The following is a 22,335-nucleotide window of genomic DNA, read 5'->3' as shown; positions in this document are numbered from 1 at the left end:
TTTCCTCCAGAGTGTCACGACTCCCAGCCCATACTCTCCTGGGACTTGGTAGTTTTATAGTTGGGAGCAGTGATGGTTAAGTTATTTGGAAATAGTAATTAGTTTCAATTACGTCCCTGGGAAAGTAATTCATTTACTTCAAAAAACATGACGCACAGCCTGAATACGCTATGAAGCAATAGACCTTTTAGTCTCATTCTATTCGTTTCGCAGATTCCATTATATAAAATTGAATCAGATGAAACTGTCTTTTTTAAAACCTGTTTTGTTGATTACAATATTTTCAGTTCATGCACATTGCATCTAGCAGGCGTTAAATAAAATGCAACAGTGTCTGATTTGAAGTTAATTGTTGAACATTTAAACCTATTTTCTACACTTTGTACAACATTTTCATGAAATACAGCATAGGAACACATTACTTGTAGCACATTACTGCCCATCAGTGGTTGAGTCATTGTAATAATAATCCAACTTGGCCATCTGTTCATACAAATGTCCGTGTGCTTGCCATCTTTTAAGGTTTACAACGTACTGTTGTCAGCGCACACGTGTGTGGATTTCATTATAAAAACAACAACCAGGGCCAACTCGTGGCCTGGCGCACTAACTACATTGTTTTCAACGTATCTGCTGTTTCCCTGTAAACAGACACTGTTTTTAAAACACTGCTGTGTCAATGTGAAACTTTTTTGAAAGGAAAACACAAAACCTATGTGTTTTCAGCTGAAACATGGCCCTGTAAATGCAGCTTTAATCCCTGGACTGGTTCTAATCACTATTTTTGCAGTAACCTTTCGATTGCTAAGGTTAAGCTAATGCTTAAGACGGATATATATATATATATATATATATATATATATATATATATATATATATATATATATATATATATATATATATATATATATATATATATATAGACAGAGAGAGAGAGAGAGGGGGAGAGAGAGAGGGAGAGAGAGAGAGAGAGAGAGGACTTTTCATTTATCACTCTGAAAAAGCCAAGAATCACCTCCCAGTCTTTCGTATCGATGGGTGCCGCCATTTTGAATGGTGACGTTACGTCACATGACTCGGTGGTGATTTCAGATAAATTGTTGACTGCTGAAGTATTTTGTGTTTATTGTGATTTTTTAAATTCTTTTTTCACATTATGACATGCTTTCAGAGTCATTTGTGAATTATAGTCAGATAAGTTGTTTACTGCTGAAGCTTTTATTGTTGTGAAGTTTTTGTTCTTTTTTCACATTATGTTCACATTATGGTTCACATCTGTTTTGACAGTTTGTGATGTTAATAAACTTTATATTACCATAAACTTGTCTTATTCTTCATAGTTTTGCAAATGAAGAATAGCTTGGGGAGTTGTTAAATACTTTCATCAAACTTTACTTCTGTCCAGTAAAATGTGCTTCAGTCCAGTAAAAACTTCAGGATTACTGGACCAGTGTCTGGTAAACATTTTGGGCATTTTGCGATCCCTGAAAACCCATATTGTATTTGAGCTACAGTTGTGTTTTTCCCACATCTGACAATGATTTCAGAAAAATACTTGGGCCTGTTGGAGATTTTACTTGGAAAAAAAAAAATCCATGATTGATGTCCATTAGAAACTTGGTTCCTCTGTGGAAGTTGCAAAAACTTACTGTGGCAAATGAAGCGAGCAGCATAATAGACACTATATTCTAGCTGCTGAAGTATACAGTGTTTTTAGTTGTTTTGTGTGTAATACTGGAGTGTCATCATATGATGCTCGCTGACGTGAAGCTCATTTTAGCGAACAACAGTTCAAGGGAGCGTCTTATGAAAACAAGCTTGATATTACTCAAAATCCTGAATTAAATATAAGAAGAAAAAAAACATGTATTCACAGTGTTTCTGCCATTCGTGTCCCATTGTTTTGCTTATAATACAAAGCTAATGTTAGCTAGCGGCAAAGATATAAGATTATTACAAAAACATGTCAAGCTTGACATCATTTAACAGCTGCACTGCAGCCTCTAAATCATATTATCTTATTCCAAGATAATACACTAAAATGATTTCTTGTGACTTCAGTGTAACTGATGAGTTAAAATGCATATTAGTTCCAGCTCAAGTGTCCTCAAAGGCTCAAAAGCCTCAAAGACACAGTTGGACAATTATTCAATGGTGAAAACTTTATTCACACCCTTCACAAATCTCCGTGATTTAGATGAAAATCTATACCGAGGGCAAATGGCGACTCTTATTTTAAGTGCAAATGCATGCTTTGGGAGTCAAAGTTGTGTCAAAAAAGCAGATCAAGTGTAAGTGAAAAGCTCAGTGGGAAGGGAAACTAAGAATTGAGAGTAAAGCAAAGGGACACGAAAATGGCAAGCGAGGGATCTCGGAGTGAAAATGAGTAGTTTTGCACATTAAACCGAAAACAGCATTTCAGCCTGTGACTTTCATTTGTGTTTTTCACTTTCGGTATTACTGTGAAGCCTCAGGTTTGGGATTCGCATGAAAAGTCTTGGTATCAAGTTGCGACAACACCTTTATTGTTCACTGACAGTGTGATCTATTGAATATGTTTATCACCGTGTGAGTGCAAAGTGTCTTGCAATAAAAGTAACACCAGAGGTAAGACATCCGTTTTTGACAGATGTTTCAAAAGTGAAAATTACACTTTTGATTTCGTTTGTAGAGCATTTTCTCTATTTCACGTATTGCACATTTGTACATATACTCACATATAGTTCAGTGTTTTACCTGAGGATACTTGGACACATGGATGGTCTGAGAAGACAATTGAAGGATCATAAGATCGGAAGAAGTAAACCAGGGCTGTCCAACACATTTTAGTTCAGGAGCTACAAACAGTAGTAAAATAGGGTCATAATAGCCTTTAAATGTAATCTTTAAAAGTTTTTTTTTTTTTTTTTTGTGGTGTAGAGTATACATGATGAAAATGTTTATATTTTCACAAAATAAAACAATTCCTATGAAAAAATGGCTACAATGAAGCCCATTTTAATGCTACTTTCTGATGCTAAATATTGTAAAATGTTTCCCAAAACCTCTATTTCCTGTCAATATATCAGCTTGGATCACAGTGTTTAGTTTTATCTACTACTAATTTCTTTAAAAAATATGTTATCTTCAAATTGACTATTTGCTTGGTGCTGTGTCCGGGTTGGGTCCACGTGCCCCCTTGTGTTTGACGCTCCTGATGCAAAGCAGAAAAACATGTCGTTGCAAACTGGAGCAAACTGTGTAATAAGTAACACACATTTTTTGCAAGGTGAAATCTTGGCAGCTATGACTGATGGTCCAACATGTCTTGAAATACATCCCACTTTACCCAACCTGGAAAAAATAAGTGGTGCCAAACACCAAACGTGGAGCTGTTTCTCCACACAGGCAGCCTGACACCTCACCAACACAGAAACACAGATGCGTTTCTGCAAAGCTGTGAAGGCTCTGCTTGCACCCCCTACACACACACACACACACACACACACACACACACAAGCATGCACTTTTTTTCTTCTTCTTCTTCGCGGCGTTGTTTTTTTTTATCACAGTATCAAACTTTTAAAATATTATATGTCAAATTCTGTGACACTATATAAAACTGTTATGAGTTTCAGGTAACTGAGTGGAGGGGAAAACAAAACCCTGAAAAGGAAAAACACTCCAAGAGCTTCCCTCCTACTTTACTTCCCTCTCTACCCCCCACAGTGATGTCAGGGATCCGTATGGAGACTGACAGGCCTGCTATGTCTCTCTGTCGTGTCAACTAGCTAGCGCCCTCGGTTCCTTCTCGCTTCAATGAAGAGATAAAAGCCTATTGACTTGCCAGGCTACAGTTAATGCAAATTGGGCCTGCTATCAATGTATTATTTATGGGGAGAGCAGCAGACATTTCCACAGAACTGGGAGCTAAGCTTACAGGAGATTAGGCATGCTATCTCATTCATTTACCAGGGAGTAATTGCTAAACTGTGGAGGAATTAGGATGTGCGAGGTTCCCCGAAGGCGTTTCATCTCGTTACCAGGTGGCAGCCATCAGCGAACCACCTCCGAGGCCGCGACAAATAAACACACAGAGGTGAAACTGATAGACCGCCGTTGGATTGTGAAACGGTGAACTAGGCGATATTGCAGCTCAACACTACGCAGTTCTGCAATTAGAATAATGCTAGTTTTTTTTAATAATTAATCTGAAAGACTGTTATTGTAGAAAGTTTTTTTTCATAAAGGTTTCGCCGTGAGACGGCAATGTTTTGAAAATGATGTCCGTTTTCATGGAAACAGTAAAAATGCTGAAAAGGGTGTTGTTTTCCCGTTGGATCACTTGTGGGTGCTGTTGTTTGTCTTTGTAATGAAATCACACAGCAACCGTGAGTACACAGATGTTCAGATGCCAAACGACTAAGTTGGATTGTTATTCCGGGTGACCCAACTATGAAATTACCACTTGCGCGAGTACCGTATTTTCTGGACTATTGAGCGCGCCCAGATATGAGCCGCAGGTGTCCACGTTGTAACAGGGCAAGAATTGACTGCAGGAACACAGGGATTGCTTATATCATCATCATTCGCACAAAGCTTGTCTTTCATAGTGATGGCGAGAGAGAGAGAGCGAGCAATACATAATCACAGGGTTTTCTCTCCGTTAATAAAGCATTTTATGGATATTTTTAACGGAGTCCAGCAGGGCGGCTTTACGTGATGCTCTTGAACATGGCCGTCAGCTGCTGGAGCTCCGGACTACAGAAGGCAGCCCAAGACGAGGTCCCGAACAGTAGAAATCTTACTTTTAGGGCAAGTTTTGGAGGAGCCGAGGCTCAAAACATCATGTATCTACATGTGGAAGTAGAATCTCATTTTATAAGCCGCAAGGTTCAAAGCGTGTAAAATAATTAGCGGCTTATAGTCTGGAAATTACGGTAGATGGACACGAACGACAATGTTTGCCTCCTGAGTGTCATGACTCCAATCCATGTTGTCGTGTGAATGGGGATGTAAATCATTGACCTCCAGAATATTAAGCTGGAATGACTACCTATCAGCCATTCTTTCAATTAAATATTGTAAGACAACAGACAAACAAAGTATCGGCGGTGAAGCGGAGACAATAAGAAACACTATGATCTCGACTCCAGGAAACGCGTAAGACATACTGGAATGTAAAAACCTACTTTTTTTCCCTCCCAAAACATAAAACTAACACATTTTCTGTTTCCTGCTCCACATTCTTAGTCACTTTCATGTTCTGTATGAAGCAAATAATCAATAGTGGAGAGACGGTCTTTTACCCTCACCTGTTTTTTGGGTGAGCACTCAATGACTGTCTCCCTTCTTTAGTTGAGATTTGTTATTTGTTATTCACAACTCTAAGCCACTTCATGTGGTGGGTGAATAAACACAGGAAAAGCAGTCTTACCTTGTTGTCAATGTCACTCTCGCTGTCACACTGTAAGAGAAAAGAGACAGACACAGGAAATATAAGGAATTATTCATTGGGCTCCCTGCAGTAGCATAATCAGTGCAGATGTTATTTCTGTGTGCAACCTCTCATTCACTGTCAGCTTTCAGTGCAAACGGCTGAGGATGAAGAGGGAGAGGAGAGTGCGGTAGTCTGAGAGAGTTTTTTCAAGTTTCAAAAGCGGCACTGAGCGCCATTCTGGTGTTTCTGCTGCCAATTCAATGCTACTGAATTTGCAAAAGATGAAAAAAAAGGAATAATACTACACACAAGGTTCTGTTATAAAGAGCCTGTTCAGTGACTTTGCATTCAGCTGCAGCTTGTCATTTAGCCTTTTAAGTGTGCTTTAAAATTGGACGATAGCATCTCAAGGACACAGAGAGCTTAGGTTCTTTGAATTCTCAGACGCACTGCCTATTAAGTGTGGTATTTCAAATCCGCCTTGTGACAAACCACTCTTTAATTTGTATGTCAGACTTCTGCGGGGATAAAGGAACTGAATAACAAGAGAGGTTGTATTCTGAAATATGCCTTGTCTAGCATGGCCAAAGGCCAAATCACACTCTATTCAGTCAAGAACGGTCTGTCTTCAACACTCAAAATTTCAGGAGTCTTTTTGGTATTAAAATATGCTGGGATCAGGCTCAAATATCCAAAGAGAGAGGAAAAACAAGGGGGGAAAAAATCAGACCTTGTCACTATCAAACATGATGAGAATACTGCAGATACCGAGATCCAGAGCAATTCATTTCAGACATGCCATGTTTTAAATTTTCTTTTTTTATAGCAAATAATAAAAACCATCAGTGGAAACGTACGTGTTCGGTTAAAGCAAAGCCAATGACTCCGTCTGAAGGCATTTGCTGGATTTTTTTTATTGCCACATTCCTGAACTTCAAATCCTACACACTAGACCCTTGCTTCCGCTTCTCACACTCATTTGTTGCTAAATGCTTTTGGCTGGTAACTCTCTCCCCTCCAGACAATGGATGGTGAAGTTATGGAAACAGGAGTCGTGGAGCTGCAGGCCGGTCCCACTGGACCTCACAGCAGGAAGCACGAGGAGCAGAGCAATTCAAGAAAAGAGAGAGAGAGAGAGAGAGAGAGAGAGAGAGAGAGAGAGAGAGAGAGAGAGAGAGAGAGAGAGAGAGAGAGAGAGAGAGAGAGAGAGAGAGACGTCTCCAGTGAAAAACTGCCTTCAATCTGTCAATTAAGTCCCTGTGGCAACATATTTAAGTGGACCCTCTTTATTTCGTTTGACTCCCTTTCTGAGCCGGGTACAATGAGGAGAGAGCCGGGTCAATGGAGGCACAGCGGCCCTTTGTTGTGAGCGCGGTGGGTCCAAATGTATAATTAAATAACGAGAGCAATCAGAGCAAAGGCTCAGTGGCCAAGATCTCTCAGTGGAGGAGAACTGGGGCATGATGATGGGTGAGAGGGGGGTCCATAAACCATGGTTCAGCCGACCAAGCCACAAAAAGTGTTACAGCTGGCAGAAGCTTTAACTCAAAGCCGATCTAACTCAACCAATTATCGATACTGAAGCACCTTAAGTAACTCTTGAGAACTGATCTTGAAAAACAAACATTTGAAAACATTACAGTAGTTCATTTCAACGAGGAGAAAGTTTTGCCCTTTAAATCATTTATCCAATAAAGCTATCAATAACTATAATCTTAAAGTTATTTTCTCTGACCTACCATTTATGCAAACATTGTTCAGAAGCAACCCCCCCCCCCCCCCCCTTCTGCTTCTTTCACCGTCTCTGGGTGTTTTTATGCTGGGAAACACTGAAAGAATCACTTGGGAGTTTTGGACTTTTGGACGAACCACATCAGCTTTAAGCTTTGCTTGATGTGATGTGCAATCAATTACTTTCCAACTCTTTACATTTGCTCACGGAGGCTACACAATTTGTGTGATGTGCTTCTCCTGAAACATCTTTGGTTTGCACCAATCACATTAAGCGTCTCACTGTGGCCACATTGAGTTTTCCTCTGAATGACATGATCTTTAACTTTTTTTTTGACTCATTTCTTTCTGATTGAACCCGATTGAACAATAACATCGGGTGATTTGATGTTCACTGACTTAGACTTTGCCAGTGTGGAGTCTTAAAAAATCACATTTCCAAACATGTTTCAAATACAAGTAATGTAATATGTTTACTATGAATCTTTCAACCAGCTGAGTTTATAGGCTTGTCATAGAAAACTGAAAAAAAGTGAACAAAGACCAATCGCCATAATTTTAAATAGTTCTAAAGTGTCGATATCCGAAATGGGGTTTAAATGGTGATCCATCCATCCATCCATCATCCAACTTTATCCAACAGCAACTGCAACACAATGAATTGAAAATGTTTGTGCTTACAAATGTGGATTGTTAATCATCACAAATATCCACTTTTCAGTTTAAATAATCAAACTTCCATTCCTCTATGTTGGGCTGAATAAACTCCGGAAATGTCACAGGTCCGTCACAGGACAAAAACAGTCCAACACAGTCATATTCACATCTGAAGGAACATTTACAGTCACTAATGAGCCTCAAATCCATGTTTCTGGACTGTGGGAGGAAACAGATAAAAAAATCCACACATTCACAGAAAGGCTCCCAAGCCTGGACTTGAATTGTGACTATTCTTACTGTGAGAGCAAACTACTACACTATTGTGTGGCCTGAACAATAAACATGAATTAAAAAAAATGTTGCACAAATAATAAAAAAAACAACAACATAATAATATGCTGTTAAAATGTAAGTGGATTAGAATAAGTCACAACTGTCGACAGTAAAATAATAAGAGAATGAACCCATGAGCACAATCCAACACACACTTGAACAATGAACACATTACATTGGTGAGTCTTCCATACAGCATGTCCTCTTTTGTCCCCTGCACTCTGCTGTGATTGTTAAAGACAATCACTACAGAGTGCAGAGCATCAAGAAAAGAAAGTGGCTTTGGATTCTTGTCAATCAGTTTCCCATTCAGACTGCAAATTCCAGACAAATTAATTGCCAGCCATTTCAATGCTGCCAGATACAAGCACATCACAACCTGTTATCATCGTCCATTTATTCCCTCACCACACTGGCGTTTTATCTTAAAGAAATCACATTCAAAACAATGTTGCTCTCCATCCTGATCTATCTATGAATTACCCCCCCAAAAAAAGGGAAAATTGATCCAGTATCCAGCACGGCCCTACCCTCAGGAAATCGGTGTAAATGTATTCTTAGCATGCAGCTCAACGGATGACTTCCATCTCACAGCGGTTGTGAGCTCTACTCCATTACTGAGGACGAGTTTAAACCCGACGTGATGGAGATGAACAATTGACTCGGTCTATTCCCCCGGTGCATGCTTGGCCTTGTTGTTGCAGCGGTAGCCATGACACAAGAGATGAGGCCTCACAAGGCTGGAGCTGGCGAGGAGGAAAAATAATATCAAAAGAGCACAGCGGGTGCTTATCCTTTTACAAGAACTGCAGCACAGCGTAAAGAGGAATACTAGCTACGGCGCAGACAGAGACAGAGAGAGACACACAGCACAGCAGGGGGCAGAGAGGCAGGTGGAAAAGGGGAACAAAACAACAGTAAGAACAGGCAGGGGGGATACTACAGCAATGAGGGGATGGGTGAATTGAAGCAGTGTTAGGCCAGTTTTTGTATGTGATTGCCCTGTTGGGCTATTATACTTAGTCCAGTCAGAGAAGAATACAATAAAAGTAGGAGACCGGTTCATGTTTGTGAGTGTGTAGATGTCGAGGGAACCAGCTCCGAGTCATTTAGCACCCTGTGCTTCTTTGACAATCCACACTGGGGAAATGATTACCAGTTAAGACTATACAAGAAAGCCTTGTGGTTTAAAAAGGAAAAAAGGAAAAAAAAAAGGAAAATGCAAAACCACAACCCTAAACAGGAGCCTCCCCAAACAGAACGTCTGCTGGTCAGGGGGGACATTGTTAAAATCGGAGAGGTATTCTGCTCACTAAGCTGCCTGACAGGAGCCAAGCCCCTAGTGGATGCAACCCCCCCCCCTGCCAACCACCACCATCAAAAAAAAATAAAAAAATTAGGAAAGCAGAAAAAAAACTGGCTCGTCGTTCACAGGCAGCGAGCAAGCAGCAACATCTGCACCTGGCAACCGACAGCTACCAAGGGTAACAAGGGACCAGCTTCAGTGGATGGCTCATCCACAATACTGCCCCCCCCCACACCCCCCACCCTCTCACCCCCCCCACCCCCCCAGCTCAGCCAGCACATCAGACGGACACGTTTGACATTTACACAGCTTTCAACACTTCAGAGACAGGAGATTTATTCCGCTAGCGGCCCTGGCTGGAGCCAGGCCTCGACCTGGGCTGGCCCCCATGACGACCCTGTAGCTCAGCCCTGAAATGAGGCAGTGCCGAGCAGGGAGACGGGAGAGAGAAGAGAGAGAGAGAGAGCAAAAAAAAAGAAAAAAGCAAGAGGGAGGAAAACAGGGAGAGGGAGGGATGGATGTCTCGATTCTCCTGGACATTTTCTCTGGCAGATTCCGATAGACGTGCAGGGGGAAGACAATAAGCGCTGCGCGTCCCGGAGCACATTAAAACGACTGGCCAAATTAATCACACAGTTCCACTTGTCACACTCGGAGGACAGTCTGCCATGAATTCTGCCTCGGAGATAGAGAGAGGAACCGAAGAGGAACTCGCCCAGCGACGCAAACGCTGGCACGGCGTCAATGACTTGTCTGCCTGAATACTGATCGTAACCCTGTATTTGCTGCGAGAAATGTAGGGAAAAAAAATAAGAAAAACAAAGGCTGCCAGAGCTGCTGGCATTTAAGTGTCACTGTCAGTTCCTTCTCTAAACAAATAAAGCAATAAATACAATGAATAAAAGCAGGAAAACAGAACATATGCTTAAAAGAGGGCTTTGACAATACAATTTGTGATGAAAGCTTGACTGGCTGTACTTTATCAAAGTCAGGGAAAAGTGCGTCCCTGCTAAATTACGAGCAGACATAACGACTACCATGAGAATGAGAGAAATAAGACGAAAAGGTTGAAATGCAGCATTTTACACACTGTAACTGATTGTGTTATATTCACGGCCAAAGCAGTGCTAACACTTCAGTGACAGTGATAAGGCTTTTACATTTTGACAAAAGTGGAACAACAGCGGCTTTGTTCCTTATCCAAGTAAGTAAAGTGCCAAGTCATCAATGCAAACATATAGACGTCCTCATCCTGATGGGAGAAATGGCTTCAATTTAGGAGACATTTCTCCAGGGACATATACAGAGTTCTGACAAACCAGGACCTCCCGGAGTGAGAGCACACAGAGGGGGTAATGGTCCATTCAGATAGTTGAGGACCAAAGCAGTGTGGGATGCTGGTGGAACAACACCAATTTTCTCCTGCAATTTCCCTCCCGCAGATTGTCGGGATGAGGTGTGGGGATGTGGACGCCACGGCTACTCAGGAAGGGGCGTGGATGCAGAGCCTCAGAGTCCAACGGGGGACCCGCCGTTAAGCCGGGAACATCAGCGAGACACCCGAAAGTTTCTTCAGCAGATTCATCTTGCAAAATTGAGTAGAAAGTCTTTCCACATGTCTTTGCATAGTGCATGTCACTCCATGGAAGTGTATTGCAAGAGCAACCGATTAGCTAAATATATAAAACACTTCATGGCGACTTTAAAGGCCTTTAATAACTTCATGATTGTAAGGTGACGTGAAATCTCAAATAAAGGCTTTGGTGTAATGATATCAGGGTTTAGTGGCTCATGAAGCAACAAAAACACCTCAATATTTAGTGCTCTCAAACACAAAGAGAAAAAAAGAATAGAGTGATTGTGCTTCAAACTACTAGCTGTATCTGAAAGCACCACCTAGCAAAGTGATTTGATCACAGGATCAAATCTATACGGCCATTTGACCATTGACCTCCCCAGCAGGCAGCATGGGAAGTCAGCTGATTACCCAGGGTCAGGCTAGGAGCTCCGGATTAGGAAAGTATTGATCCAAGTGAAGATGTAGGGTCCACGGGGAATGAGATTGAGAGAAAAAGCTCTGCCGGGCAGAAATGATATCGACCAGCAGGCTGAGACAGGCTCTCACGCAAAACCATATTTGAGCTCAGGACCTCGGAGTTGGCTGTGCAAACAGAGACGGCTTCAGCGAAAGCCCCTTTCACAGAGGCCCATTGAGAGCGGACGGGGGGAGAACGAGAGTGAAAGAGGATTGAAGAAGACAAGCTCAGAGAAATGCTCTTTGCATTAACCAGACATAGAGACCTCTGGTTTTAGAGCTGACACACTTAAGGGAAGAGTCAGCGGGGGCCATGTAAATCAAGCCAGGGTGAGGAAAGATATACTCCCGACCTGTGGCCAAACTAAGCAGACTTTAACATTACCCAGAGTCCGTGTAAACAGCAGTGAGACCTGGCAGCGCTCTGTTTCACTTCCATGCAAAGTATGTGGTGAGGTCAAGAAGGAAAAGGGGGGGGGGCGATGGGGGGGGTGTACAGTGCATGGACAGATTGATGGTGATAGCGGTGTGGATAAACTTGAAGAGTTGTCCCCCGTCTTCACTAAATTAAAGGACTGCCTTGTCCTCTCCAAGAAGAAATCCCTCAACCTTTGCTTTCAGCAAAACCCCGGGGGGAGTGACAGAGCTGGCTGGCTGTTGGTGTGATCCTTGGAGTAGTTTGGCGAGGAAAAAAACAGACAGTAATGGCAGATGTATGGGGGAACAGGGAGCATTTATTCAGCTCAGAGAGAGAGAAGAAAACTGCCAGAATCCTAAAGGGACAGGGAATACACAACTGTGTTATGAATATAGTCGAGGAAGAAAAATTGGGACATAGGTAAAAGAAAAAGAAAGAAAGAGAGTTAAAAAAAAAACACACCCTTGATTTATGTTGTTTCTTTTGGATCTTGTCTTCAATGCCCCCCCCCCAGATTCTTCTCGTCTCTGCAGACTGTGTGACTGCAGCTTGTTCGCTATCTCGCCTTCAGAGGTGAGCGTGTGCACATCGCCACACGCACACATGTACACCCCTCAGCACCTCCCAGTGTTTTGACATGGCCCCGGGCCCGGCGCTGCTGAGCTGCAGCAGCAGACACTGGGCATTGGAAATTTAAGTCGGGGCGTAGGAGAAATTAGGCGAGGAGGCAAGGAAATGGGATGTTGACTTGAACTGGCCCCGGGGGCAGCTGAGAGTCTCCCTGTGCAGCTCCGCTGGCTGCCTGACAGTTTGATGGAGCGAGTGGAGGCTTCCCCGCGGCCCGAGCCGCCGTCTCTAACACTGATGTAGCTCAGTGAGGAACAGATTGAGCCTCCAGGCATTGCTCTGTACTGCTACTCCCCTCCTCTCTCGCTCTTTTTCACTCCCTGCACTGCTGCTACCAACTCTCCCTCTCCCTCCGTCACTAATCCCGTCAAGCCAACACACGGAATGTGCACACACAGTTCATATGCATATACATGCTGTACGTGTTCGCACAAAATGTCATACTGTATGCACACATAAAGACACTTAAGATACACAGAAATAACAGCAACACCCGCAGAGAGTCTGGCTCCCTCCTTCCTTCTCCTCCCTGTGACAGTAATGTGATGAGCACTACAGATGCTGTTTACTGAGCTCTGGCTGACGCACAGGGGGAAGGAGGAGGAGAGGGAGGGTGGGACGGAGGAAGAGGCAGAAGGAGGTAGAGTCAGGGGGCTGGCAGGCCACAGCCATAATGAAAAGAATCTGGCGGCGGCCCACTGTGTGCTGGTCATGAGAAGCATGTGCCGCCGGGGGGCTCTACTGCTAATTTCAGGGGGTAGCCAAGCGTTTCACGCTAGACTTGTCATCGGGCCAGAGGGGGCATTCATACTGGGTGACAGCAATTGCGAGAAGGCGGGTAAGGGGTCCGGGGGGGGGGGGGGGGGGGTTGGTGGGCTGTGGCAAGCTTCAGCTCCCCGTTGCCCCTCCCCTGCCCCTCCTGTCCCCCCTCTGCAATGATCAAACGTTATTGTAGGAAGGGTACAGAATTACAAGTAAGTGTCCTGTGGCCACGGCTGGAACTGGAGTCAACTACTTTCTCGACTCTGTTCTCACCTCGGGTGGCCGGGAGGGGCACAGCCCACCCTCCATCCCCCACTGTCCAGGCATCCAGCATCTTACTAGTTAATATGACAGTAATAACCTGTCACTGAAGCAAAGGGGTTTATAAGACCACGCTTTGAGACACAGTGACAGCGTGTAAGATCTCTCACACTTTCTATAGTGTAAATGTGAATATTTTGGAGCTGTAAATCATCATATAAATTGCACGGAATGACATAAAGCTGATAATCCAGCCCATTTTGCAACAATCTATGTTATCACACAATATATGTCACGCCGCCAAATCCAGGCCCTGCCATGTCCTGGGTCTCAGCCGTTCCCTCCATCTTAACAGGACTGTGACACTCACTTAAAGGTGAAATGACTGATGGGGACATCTTTAATCAGTGACAATGACTGGCCTGAGGACTGCGTTTGCTCTCTGGGATGCCTTTCACAACTTGCAGAGATAAAAAAAGAGCAAAAAGTTCACTGGTAATCAAGAATTGTGAGAAAAGAGGAAAAAAAAAAACTGAAACAGAAAGAGGTAGAGCAGACTGTCAGCTCAACCACTGCATCTTGGATGGGAAATTAGGGAGGGCAAGAGAGGCAGTGAAATACAAGGGGAGAGTAGAAGCTGTTAAGGAGCTGATGCTAACAGCTGGCAGCCTCCCTTCTCTAAAAGACACGGGCGGCTTTAGTCTGGCAGTCAGGAGAATCAAGCAGGAGACGAGAAGGGATGAAAGTAGGAGTGTGAGAGATGAAGTCAGTAATGAAAGCTGGGTGGGTGATGGTAGATGAGTGGATGTGGGATGGGTTGAGGGGATTCTGAAACAAGCCGTCACATGAGAGAGCGAGAGAGAGGAAGAGAGAGAGAGAGAGAGAGAGAGAGAGGGAGAGAGGGAAGGGGGAAAAGGCAGCCACATTGCACACTTCAGGCTGTGAATAATTTAGAGGAGCACTGGGGAGACGAGACGAAGATGAACACAAAACACTGGCAGCGTTTGACCTAGAGCTGCAGCTACATCAGTGCACATCACAGAGCGGAGAGTTCTCCCGCTCTCGCTTCCTCCTCCCTCCCTCTCTCTCTTTTCCCTCCTTTGCTCTTCATCTGCCTCCCTCTGTGTCAGGGAGGAAACAGCTGTACACTGTTCTTGTTTTGCCTCACATTCTATGAAATTCAACAGAGTGGCTGACAACTCTGTTTCATGAGCGCTCCTCGCTCTCTACCACCCCCCCCCCCCCCCCCCCCCCCCCCCCCCCGCCGCTCGTGGCGTGTCTGAAGAGGCAGAGGAGCTTTGTGGGATGTATGGGGGCTATAGGGGTCCACAACAGAAGGAACATGAATGTCTGCAGATTGCCTCGCTCTCACGCTAGTAATCTCTGCCATGACATAGTAACAAACCCAGCATATGTACAAATTGATGAGACGCAAAGTCTTAAGTTGCAGACGTCACACCTTGATTCTCGCTGAATCTTCAGAAAGCTGGTTCAAAAGGTGATTGTCTATAATTCTATATTGTTTTCTTATTGACTACCTTTGAGGGTATCTATGTGTTGGTGAGGTGAAAGTAGATTGACAAGACTTGTTCTTGGGTCTCATTAAATGAACAGATCACAGTGATAAAAACATGATACCAAATAACAATGTGTGATAAATACTGGGCAATGATTAAAGGATAAATATAGCAATTTGTGGTATTATTCGAGTTAAACTAGTGCAGAGGTGTCAAACAAACGGCTCGTGGGAGAACATAGATTTAAAAAAATAAATCAATACGCACCATCAACCTCATTGTGAGCAAACTAGCCTCAAAGCCATGCGATCAGGGTGACTTTGTACAAACACCCATAATGCAACAGCTTTAGAAGAAGTTGGTTTTGTTTTGACATTTCACTGCATTTTGCACAAGAAGGTATCATTGAAATTGGCTTTATGTTGAGATTGTAGTCATTTCTGGGAGTAATTGTTTGGTTCAGGAAAAATATAGACATTTTCATCACATATGCTCTGCACCACAAAAAAGAAATACTTTAACGTTTGAATGTAAAGATTATTATTATAGCACTATTTTACAGCCCGGACTGTCACCCTCACGATGAAATCAGGCAGTAAGTGAAATGTGTTTGACACTCCTGTACTCGCGAGATCATTTGTTGAAACAATTGTAATAATGAATGCACGTGTAACTGAGCCCACCTGAATACAGTCGGTAACACGGGGCGCGATGCTCTGTGAGACAGGACAAGGACCAGAGCCTGCAGACAGCAGCAGTAAATAACAGCTGCCCCACGATTAGGCTCAGAGAGGTTAAACAGAGCTCGTTCACGCCACTTTTGTCAAGGTGCCATGAATCACTTCACCTGCTGAAGTGTGGGTGTGTGTGTGTGTGTGTGCGTGTGTGTGTGTGTGTGTGGAAAGGACCACTGGGCATCTGTGGTGGGAGTGACAGTTGGGCGGACAGAGGGCGGTATGATCAGCCCAGAAGGGAGGGACCATTTATTACTGTAATTAAGGAACTGTGGGAGTAAGAGAAGCAGAGATTGTGATCATATAGAGATATGCACATATAATCTGTCTACTAATTTGGAAGAAATTACAACACAGAGTCAGTCGCAAAAAGAGAGCTCCAACTCTAGAAACTAAGCATAAAGAAATTCATTTAAAAATGGAAAAACAACAAATAACTGCTGCTTATTTTCCTTCCCCCTCCCTCCCCGCCTCCTTCCCTCCCTCCCTCCCTCCCGCGCTCACTGTCTCCTGCTCAGTCTGTGTGGCTGATATTAATGGGACGTCCCTTGTTTGTAAATGTGCCAAGTTGTGTGCACCACTGCGGGCTGTCTATTATAGCAGGCCTCTGGGGCAGCTATTCCATATGGCATCACATATGGCACTCAGCAGCATCAATTAATGTTGTTATAATACTGATTTTTATGAGCTGGGGCTTAACTCCTTTCCTCTTTTCTCTCTCTCTCTCTCTCTCTCTCTCTCTCTTTCTCTCTCTCCCTTTCTCCTCCTCTTTGCTCCCCGTACTGTCACCGACTCTTTGATTCTTCAAACCGCCTCTCTTCCACTTCTCAAACCTTCGACAGTCTGGCTCCTGAACAGTAGACGTTCCAAAAACTTTTCCATGCCAAATTGTGAGAGTGCCTACCAGCTCTGCTGAATGCTGCTCAAAGACCTTGAACATGACTTTGTTCCTGCTATACTGCACAAGAAGGGTAACAATAATGCTAATGTGTCACAGAGTCCTCACATCTTTTCTTCAAGCTACGATTCTCATCGGTGATATGTGAAAAAAAAAAAAAACTTAGGAGAGACCAAGACAGGAATTATACAGATTAAAAAAACCAAAACAAAACTATGTTGGCCTTTGGAACGTATCTGACACCAAATGCCGCATTTGAAAAACTATTGTAGTTTTGGTCACATTAGGCTAGCATCAGGGATTATTAGTGTGTTAAATTAGGCCTGTTTATGCACAAAGAAATAGGCAGATGGATGTAAGAACAGAATCTGAGGGGCCCTTTTGTTCCCCGGTGCCTTTGGTGGTGGATCTGACAGGAACGGAACAAGAGCACAGCAAAAAGCCCCGCTTAAAAAGCTCCCAGCCACACCAGCCTTGTCAGCGACGCCACAATTAGAGACTAGATCACTGGCGCTTCCCAGCGAGAAACATCTCACCGCCACTCCTCAATGGAACTCTTTCGTTTGAGGAACGCACTCAAAGTGGGGTTTTAAAACGTTTCGGATGGCTAATCACTCTCAGGATGAAAGACTCTGGCGTGTTCGTTTGTCTCAGCGCGGGGAGCTTCCCTTGCCGTTTCTCCGTCTCTGATTCTGATTGTTTTTGTTCGTTTCTTTTGCAGCAGGCAGGCGAGGCAGGCGAGCTGGCAGGCAGCGCTCTTTGAAGGTGCAGTCAGACCCGAATGCAGGCCTGATGCTTTGTAGTGATATTTCCAGCAGCACAATCTCATTACTTTTTGACGTGGTAGATGCGTGCAGGGGCGGATTGTCATTTCACGCTGTCAAAAGTTCCATGAGGGAATGGAGATGGGAATGGAACTTCAATGACCTGCATGCCTCCGGCTCATCAAGACTGAATATATTAAACCAAATAACACAGATAAAGCCCAATGAACCAGATCCTTGAAGAAGCTTGTAAACTTAATGTCCAGTCCCCGGGGGTCCCGCTTCTTATCAGTAATCTTTCTAATCAGATCAGTTTCAAAGCCTCCTAAACCTGTTACTATATATCCTGTAAACCTAATTAACCCACATCGTGCAAAACCTACAGAGAGTCAACATCTAAACATGTGTATAAGCCAAAGAGGCCTTTGTGTCTTTGGATCAAAGTAATCAAAATTGGTGAAAGTTGCTCGATGTCTTCACTTGAGAGTCACTGAAAGTTTTATTGTATGTATAAGTAAAAAGGGGGGGGGGGGTGGCCTCCAAGTTGATTTCGCACGGACTTCTTTCAATACGGAGGGAAAATTTGTTGTGTTTCAGAAGCTGCCAGGCGCCGAGTGAAGCGCCTGGTTACCATGCAAACCCCAGCCTGTTGCTGGGGTGACTGTCCCAAAGTGCTTCCTGGGTAATTTTCGAGGTCACTGGTTTGTGCACGCCTATGTGGTGCAGATGGGCCCACCCTCATTCAAGGCCCAGCAGGAGCTCTTTCATTAGGCCCAGTGAATGGCCTCATTCATCCCCTTCACCTCAATTGGTCACGCTGCGTCTCCACAGAGGACCCAGGACAAACTTTTCTCTCTTTCCACCCCCTGATCCGCCACGCACCACCCACCTTAGTCATGCTTCACTTTTGCCCAGGAACATTCAGTGGCTGCAGCTTTGGGGCTCATCTTTGGTCGTAAACTATTTTAGATGAACAAAATTCAACAGACGGCTGTTTGTTCGTCTGCACAAACGTGTTGAAAATCACTACAATCATCGCCGAGCGTGGCGTAATCAGTGAAGCATTTGCACATAAAAAAACAAACCAAAAAAACCCAACAGAATCAGATAAAGACATGTTCAAGGTGCAATACATTTTGGCTTTATGACTTATCAGTGTATTAATTCTGGTGCCATGTCCCATAATCCTATTTCTACGTTAGTGTTGCACAAAAGTCCAGAACAGATTGTTGCAGCAGAACACCAGCAGAATAATTTCATCCCTAAGTTGCCATTCTTTCCACTGAGCTGCTCCTGTAGCTGCAGTGCTTGGCCATGCTCGTGGGTCCTCCACTCCTTGCCTCATTTTGGCCTGTTAGTGAGTCTCAGGTCTGACCTAGTGAGAAGTGACTAATTGTCCCAAGTTGTTAGTGTGCCTGGAATGAGATCCACTTCAGCTGGTAACAGGGTGCACAATAATTTTGTATCTCTCACTCTCTCTCTCGCTCTCTCTCTCTCTCTCTCTCTTCGTACTTTCTCCTCCTTGCAGTAGATTTAGCCCCTCTGCTTCTCAAGCTACTGAGCTGTAAAATTGACTGGACAGCAGGCAGTATACAGAATGAGACCTGGCATCATGGACGCACTAACCTTGAGGAGGGCCACTGCTGCTGGCTGCACCTAAAGAGATGGAGACAGAACGTCAGCCATATTGGACTGAGAAGTGGTTAAAATGAAGAAGGAAGAGGGGAAAGACCAAAGGCAGAGAGAAAGGTAGAATCCCTTGCTGGAGAAACATTATGACAGAGTACACAAGCAGGTCTGAATCAGGGTAGAAGGTGGACAGACAACATCAAGTCAACCACAGACAGGAAAAAAGGAGAAATAAAAATCACATGACACCTCAGCTACTGCAGATGCAAGCATAGACTATCAAGCTTTGCAATTACAGCAATCACATTGAAATTTAAAAATGACTGAACTGATTATCATAAATGGCGCATTATGTTGCAGTTTGAGCAAAACTATCCCTCGTGATGAAATCAACGCGTAAAACCACTCTTGGAACAAATCTGAGCAATCAATTACTATGAATCACAAATACACTGGCTGCAGGTTAGATGTGAACAAATGGAGCCTCAGTCCCTTACAGATGATATTAGTGCGCTGAGCTGCTCTCTTTCCACGAGAGATTAAGCAGGTTCGTACTCTCCCAGGCGGGCAGCGCTCCCCCCTCCAGGGTGCTGCACTATCATTTGCAGGAAAATTACTTCAGTAATGAAGAATCCAGGCCCATAAATCCTCATGGCCTCACCTTCCTGCGCCGCCCAAGTCTCGCTGAACAGCTAGTAAAAATTCCCTTTAAAAAATTCATAGTGCAATTTTGCTCAAATCCCTCCCAGCAAGCACAATTATGGAACTTTCATCTCAATTGATTTATGTCCTGGGTAAAGAGAGGGGTGGGGGGTGGCGGTGTAACTCAGTGTGGGCTGGGGTGGCGGCTTGTACAGGGGGAGAAAAAAACAAAAAACAAGTGGTAAATCATTGTTTTTAAAAGGGAAGTAGTAGGACCTTTTGTCACATTCACTGCATGTGTTGTCGAGTGCGCAAAAGAGAGTTACATGGACGAGGGGAGGAGGAAGAGAGATGGCAACGTCTGAAGGATTTGAAAGCAGAAGTGAAATGGCAAAAAAGAGGAGGAGGAGGAGGAGGAGGAGGAGGAGAGGGAGATGGGGGCAAAAGGAGCAGTATTCCACTTGATTAATAACACTAATCAAATTATACAGTGTTCCACTGTGCCCTGGAATCTGGGGCCATAATGTCCTCTAATGGCGAGGTTCATGGAGCTAAACTTCAGAGGGAAAACACAGCGCTGACTGCTGCATGCCTTAATGAAGGCAGTAAAACATCCATTTCCAGAAGCCATGAAATGAAAGGCAAGATTGTAGATGTGCACCCAGTGGCTCCCCCACTGCAAAAAAAAAAAAAAAAAAGTGAGGCTGTTAACACAAAAGACAGTGTCGGATCGAGCGAGAGAGACAGGCGGGGCGACACTGGGCCTTAAGAAGAGAAATGAGGAGAGAATAATACAAGTGAAGAGATTTAAAGGGCAAGATCGCCAAGAGTAAGGGGATATAAAAAGAAAAAGGATGATGAAATGGGGATAGAAATACAGACTGGTATATACTCATGGTGCTTTAATTCTAGAGAAGTTCTCTGGCATGAAGACAATCATCTCTGTCTGCTGATTATGGATGAGCCAGGCTGCTTTCCTATGTCTGTTATCCTTAGTGCTGCTGACAGGAGCCACAATTCATCACTATTTAGTTGCTGATGCACCTAACCACAACATCCTCCCCCTCATCTATCTCAATACCACTCCATTAGAGAATTCCTCTGTCCATCCAGGCATGTATGTGTTGATCCATCTACCCATCCGTATGTCCACTCCTCCATCCATTCATGCCTCTATTGGTCTCGTCAGCCATCTGTACGTCCGTTCGTTCATCCCTCTACCCCAATGCCCACTTATCCATCCGTCCATGTGTACATTCACCTCTCCATCTACACATCCGGTCACCGGCTGTTGTCATCCTTCAGTTAAATATCCATCCGTCAGTCCATCCAACGATCAATTGGTAAATAAAATCCAGCCCCAGGAGGTCTGACAATACGCCGCCGCATTACTCTGACCTTAGCTGTCAGCGAGTTGCTGTCGATATGAAGTTAACTTGTTATTTCTTGGCACTGTGCCAACAGGGAGTATGACTTCTGTTGGCAGTGGCATGTTGTACATTAGTCTGCGAAATCAAAGCAACACACAAATACCAGCAGATGCAGTGCGGCGTGCAATCCTGCAATAAAGAAAACTCTGCTGCATTATAACAAACTGAAACTCCAGACACTTAGATTCATACAAACGTATAATGGTTTGCATTTAATCTTCTAAATTGCACGTGCTACAAACAATCAAATCAGGCTTTGCATCTTGAGCAAAGTAAACGTGGTTCGTAGTCCTTGGGGCAAAAATTCATCTGGAGAGTGGGGGGGTAAAATAACAAAGCTGAGAAAACACAGATTGCTATTGTTATTATTATCATAATTACAGTTGTGCTTATCATGCAAACAGCCTCAATCAGGATGAAATACAGTTTCATTTGATGAAGCTTCCTGTTTTGACTGGCTGGAGTTTGGGAACCACACACTTGGCTGGGGTGCCAAAAACTCAATCAGGCGCAATTACATAGCCATCAGATAGAAATGTAATTGATTTGAAAGCTGACATGAGATATAACTACATTACAGTTGAGGCACAGTGGGGAGGCTCCTTGGGGACAGGGCCTACGGGGAGCTCATTACCGCCAAGCTTTGAATTATTGAGTGCTAAGGCAGTGACATTGAGGAATAGAGGCGAGCGATTGGCTGTAACAACCCTGCAAGTGTTTATCTCAACTTACAGCAACCTAAGACATCTGAGGGAGTTATCTGCCGGTGCATGAATATTGCAAGGGAAGAAGTTGTAATGGTTTATAATTGAAAAGGTTCAGGTCAAGGTAAAGTCCAAGGGTGCACATCGTGCCCGCTATTTAAATCTGTAATATCTGCAAAACAACAAAAGTAAAAGATAATATCATACCCCACTTGTGGGTCGTTTCCATAGCAATAACACGATTCAGTCCTGGGGTCACTTATTTACTGCTCCAGCATTCCTTTATTTGGTGGCAGCGTCACATGTCATGGCCTATCTTGCACAATGGTGTGTTTGGAGAGAATGGTGTTATTGAAAATGTACTTTCTCTTGAATAAAGTGTCAGGTTGGTTTGCACGTCATGTAGTGTGAGTGTGGCTGAGCTTCCAGTTTTATGCCTGATTTACTAAGATCCTGTATCAAGCG

General features: G+C 43.8%; 1 protein-coding gene across 1 annotated transcript in view; it reads right to left on the bottom strand.

Moving 5' to 3' along the window:
• fbrsl1 (fibrosin-like 1) overlaps window positions 1–22,335 on the bottom strand; it is a gene marked incomplete at its 5' end in the record, with an annotated part of 329,828 nt that overhangs the window by 105,845 nt on the left and 201,648 nt on the right. Inside the window, 2 exon segments of the mRNA XM_080500127.1 lie at window positions 5,417–5,446; window positions 19,092–19,121. Coding sequence (XP_080356253.1) covers window positions 5,417–5,446; window positions 19,092–19,121 — 60 coding nt within the window.

The sequence above is a fragment of the Blennius ocellaris genome, assembly GCF_963422515.1.
Source record: "Blennius ocellaris genome assembly, chromosome: 7".
Lineage (NCBI taxonomy): Eukaryota > Metazoa > Chordata > Actinopteri > Blenniiformes > Blenniidae > Blennius > Blennius ocellaris.
This window is presented reverse-complemented; position numbering and strand designations above follow the sequence as displayed.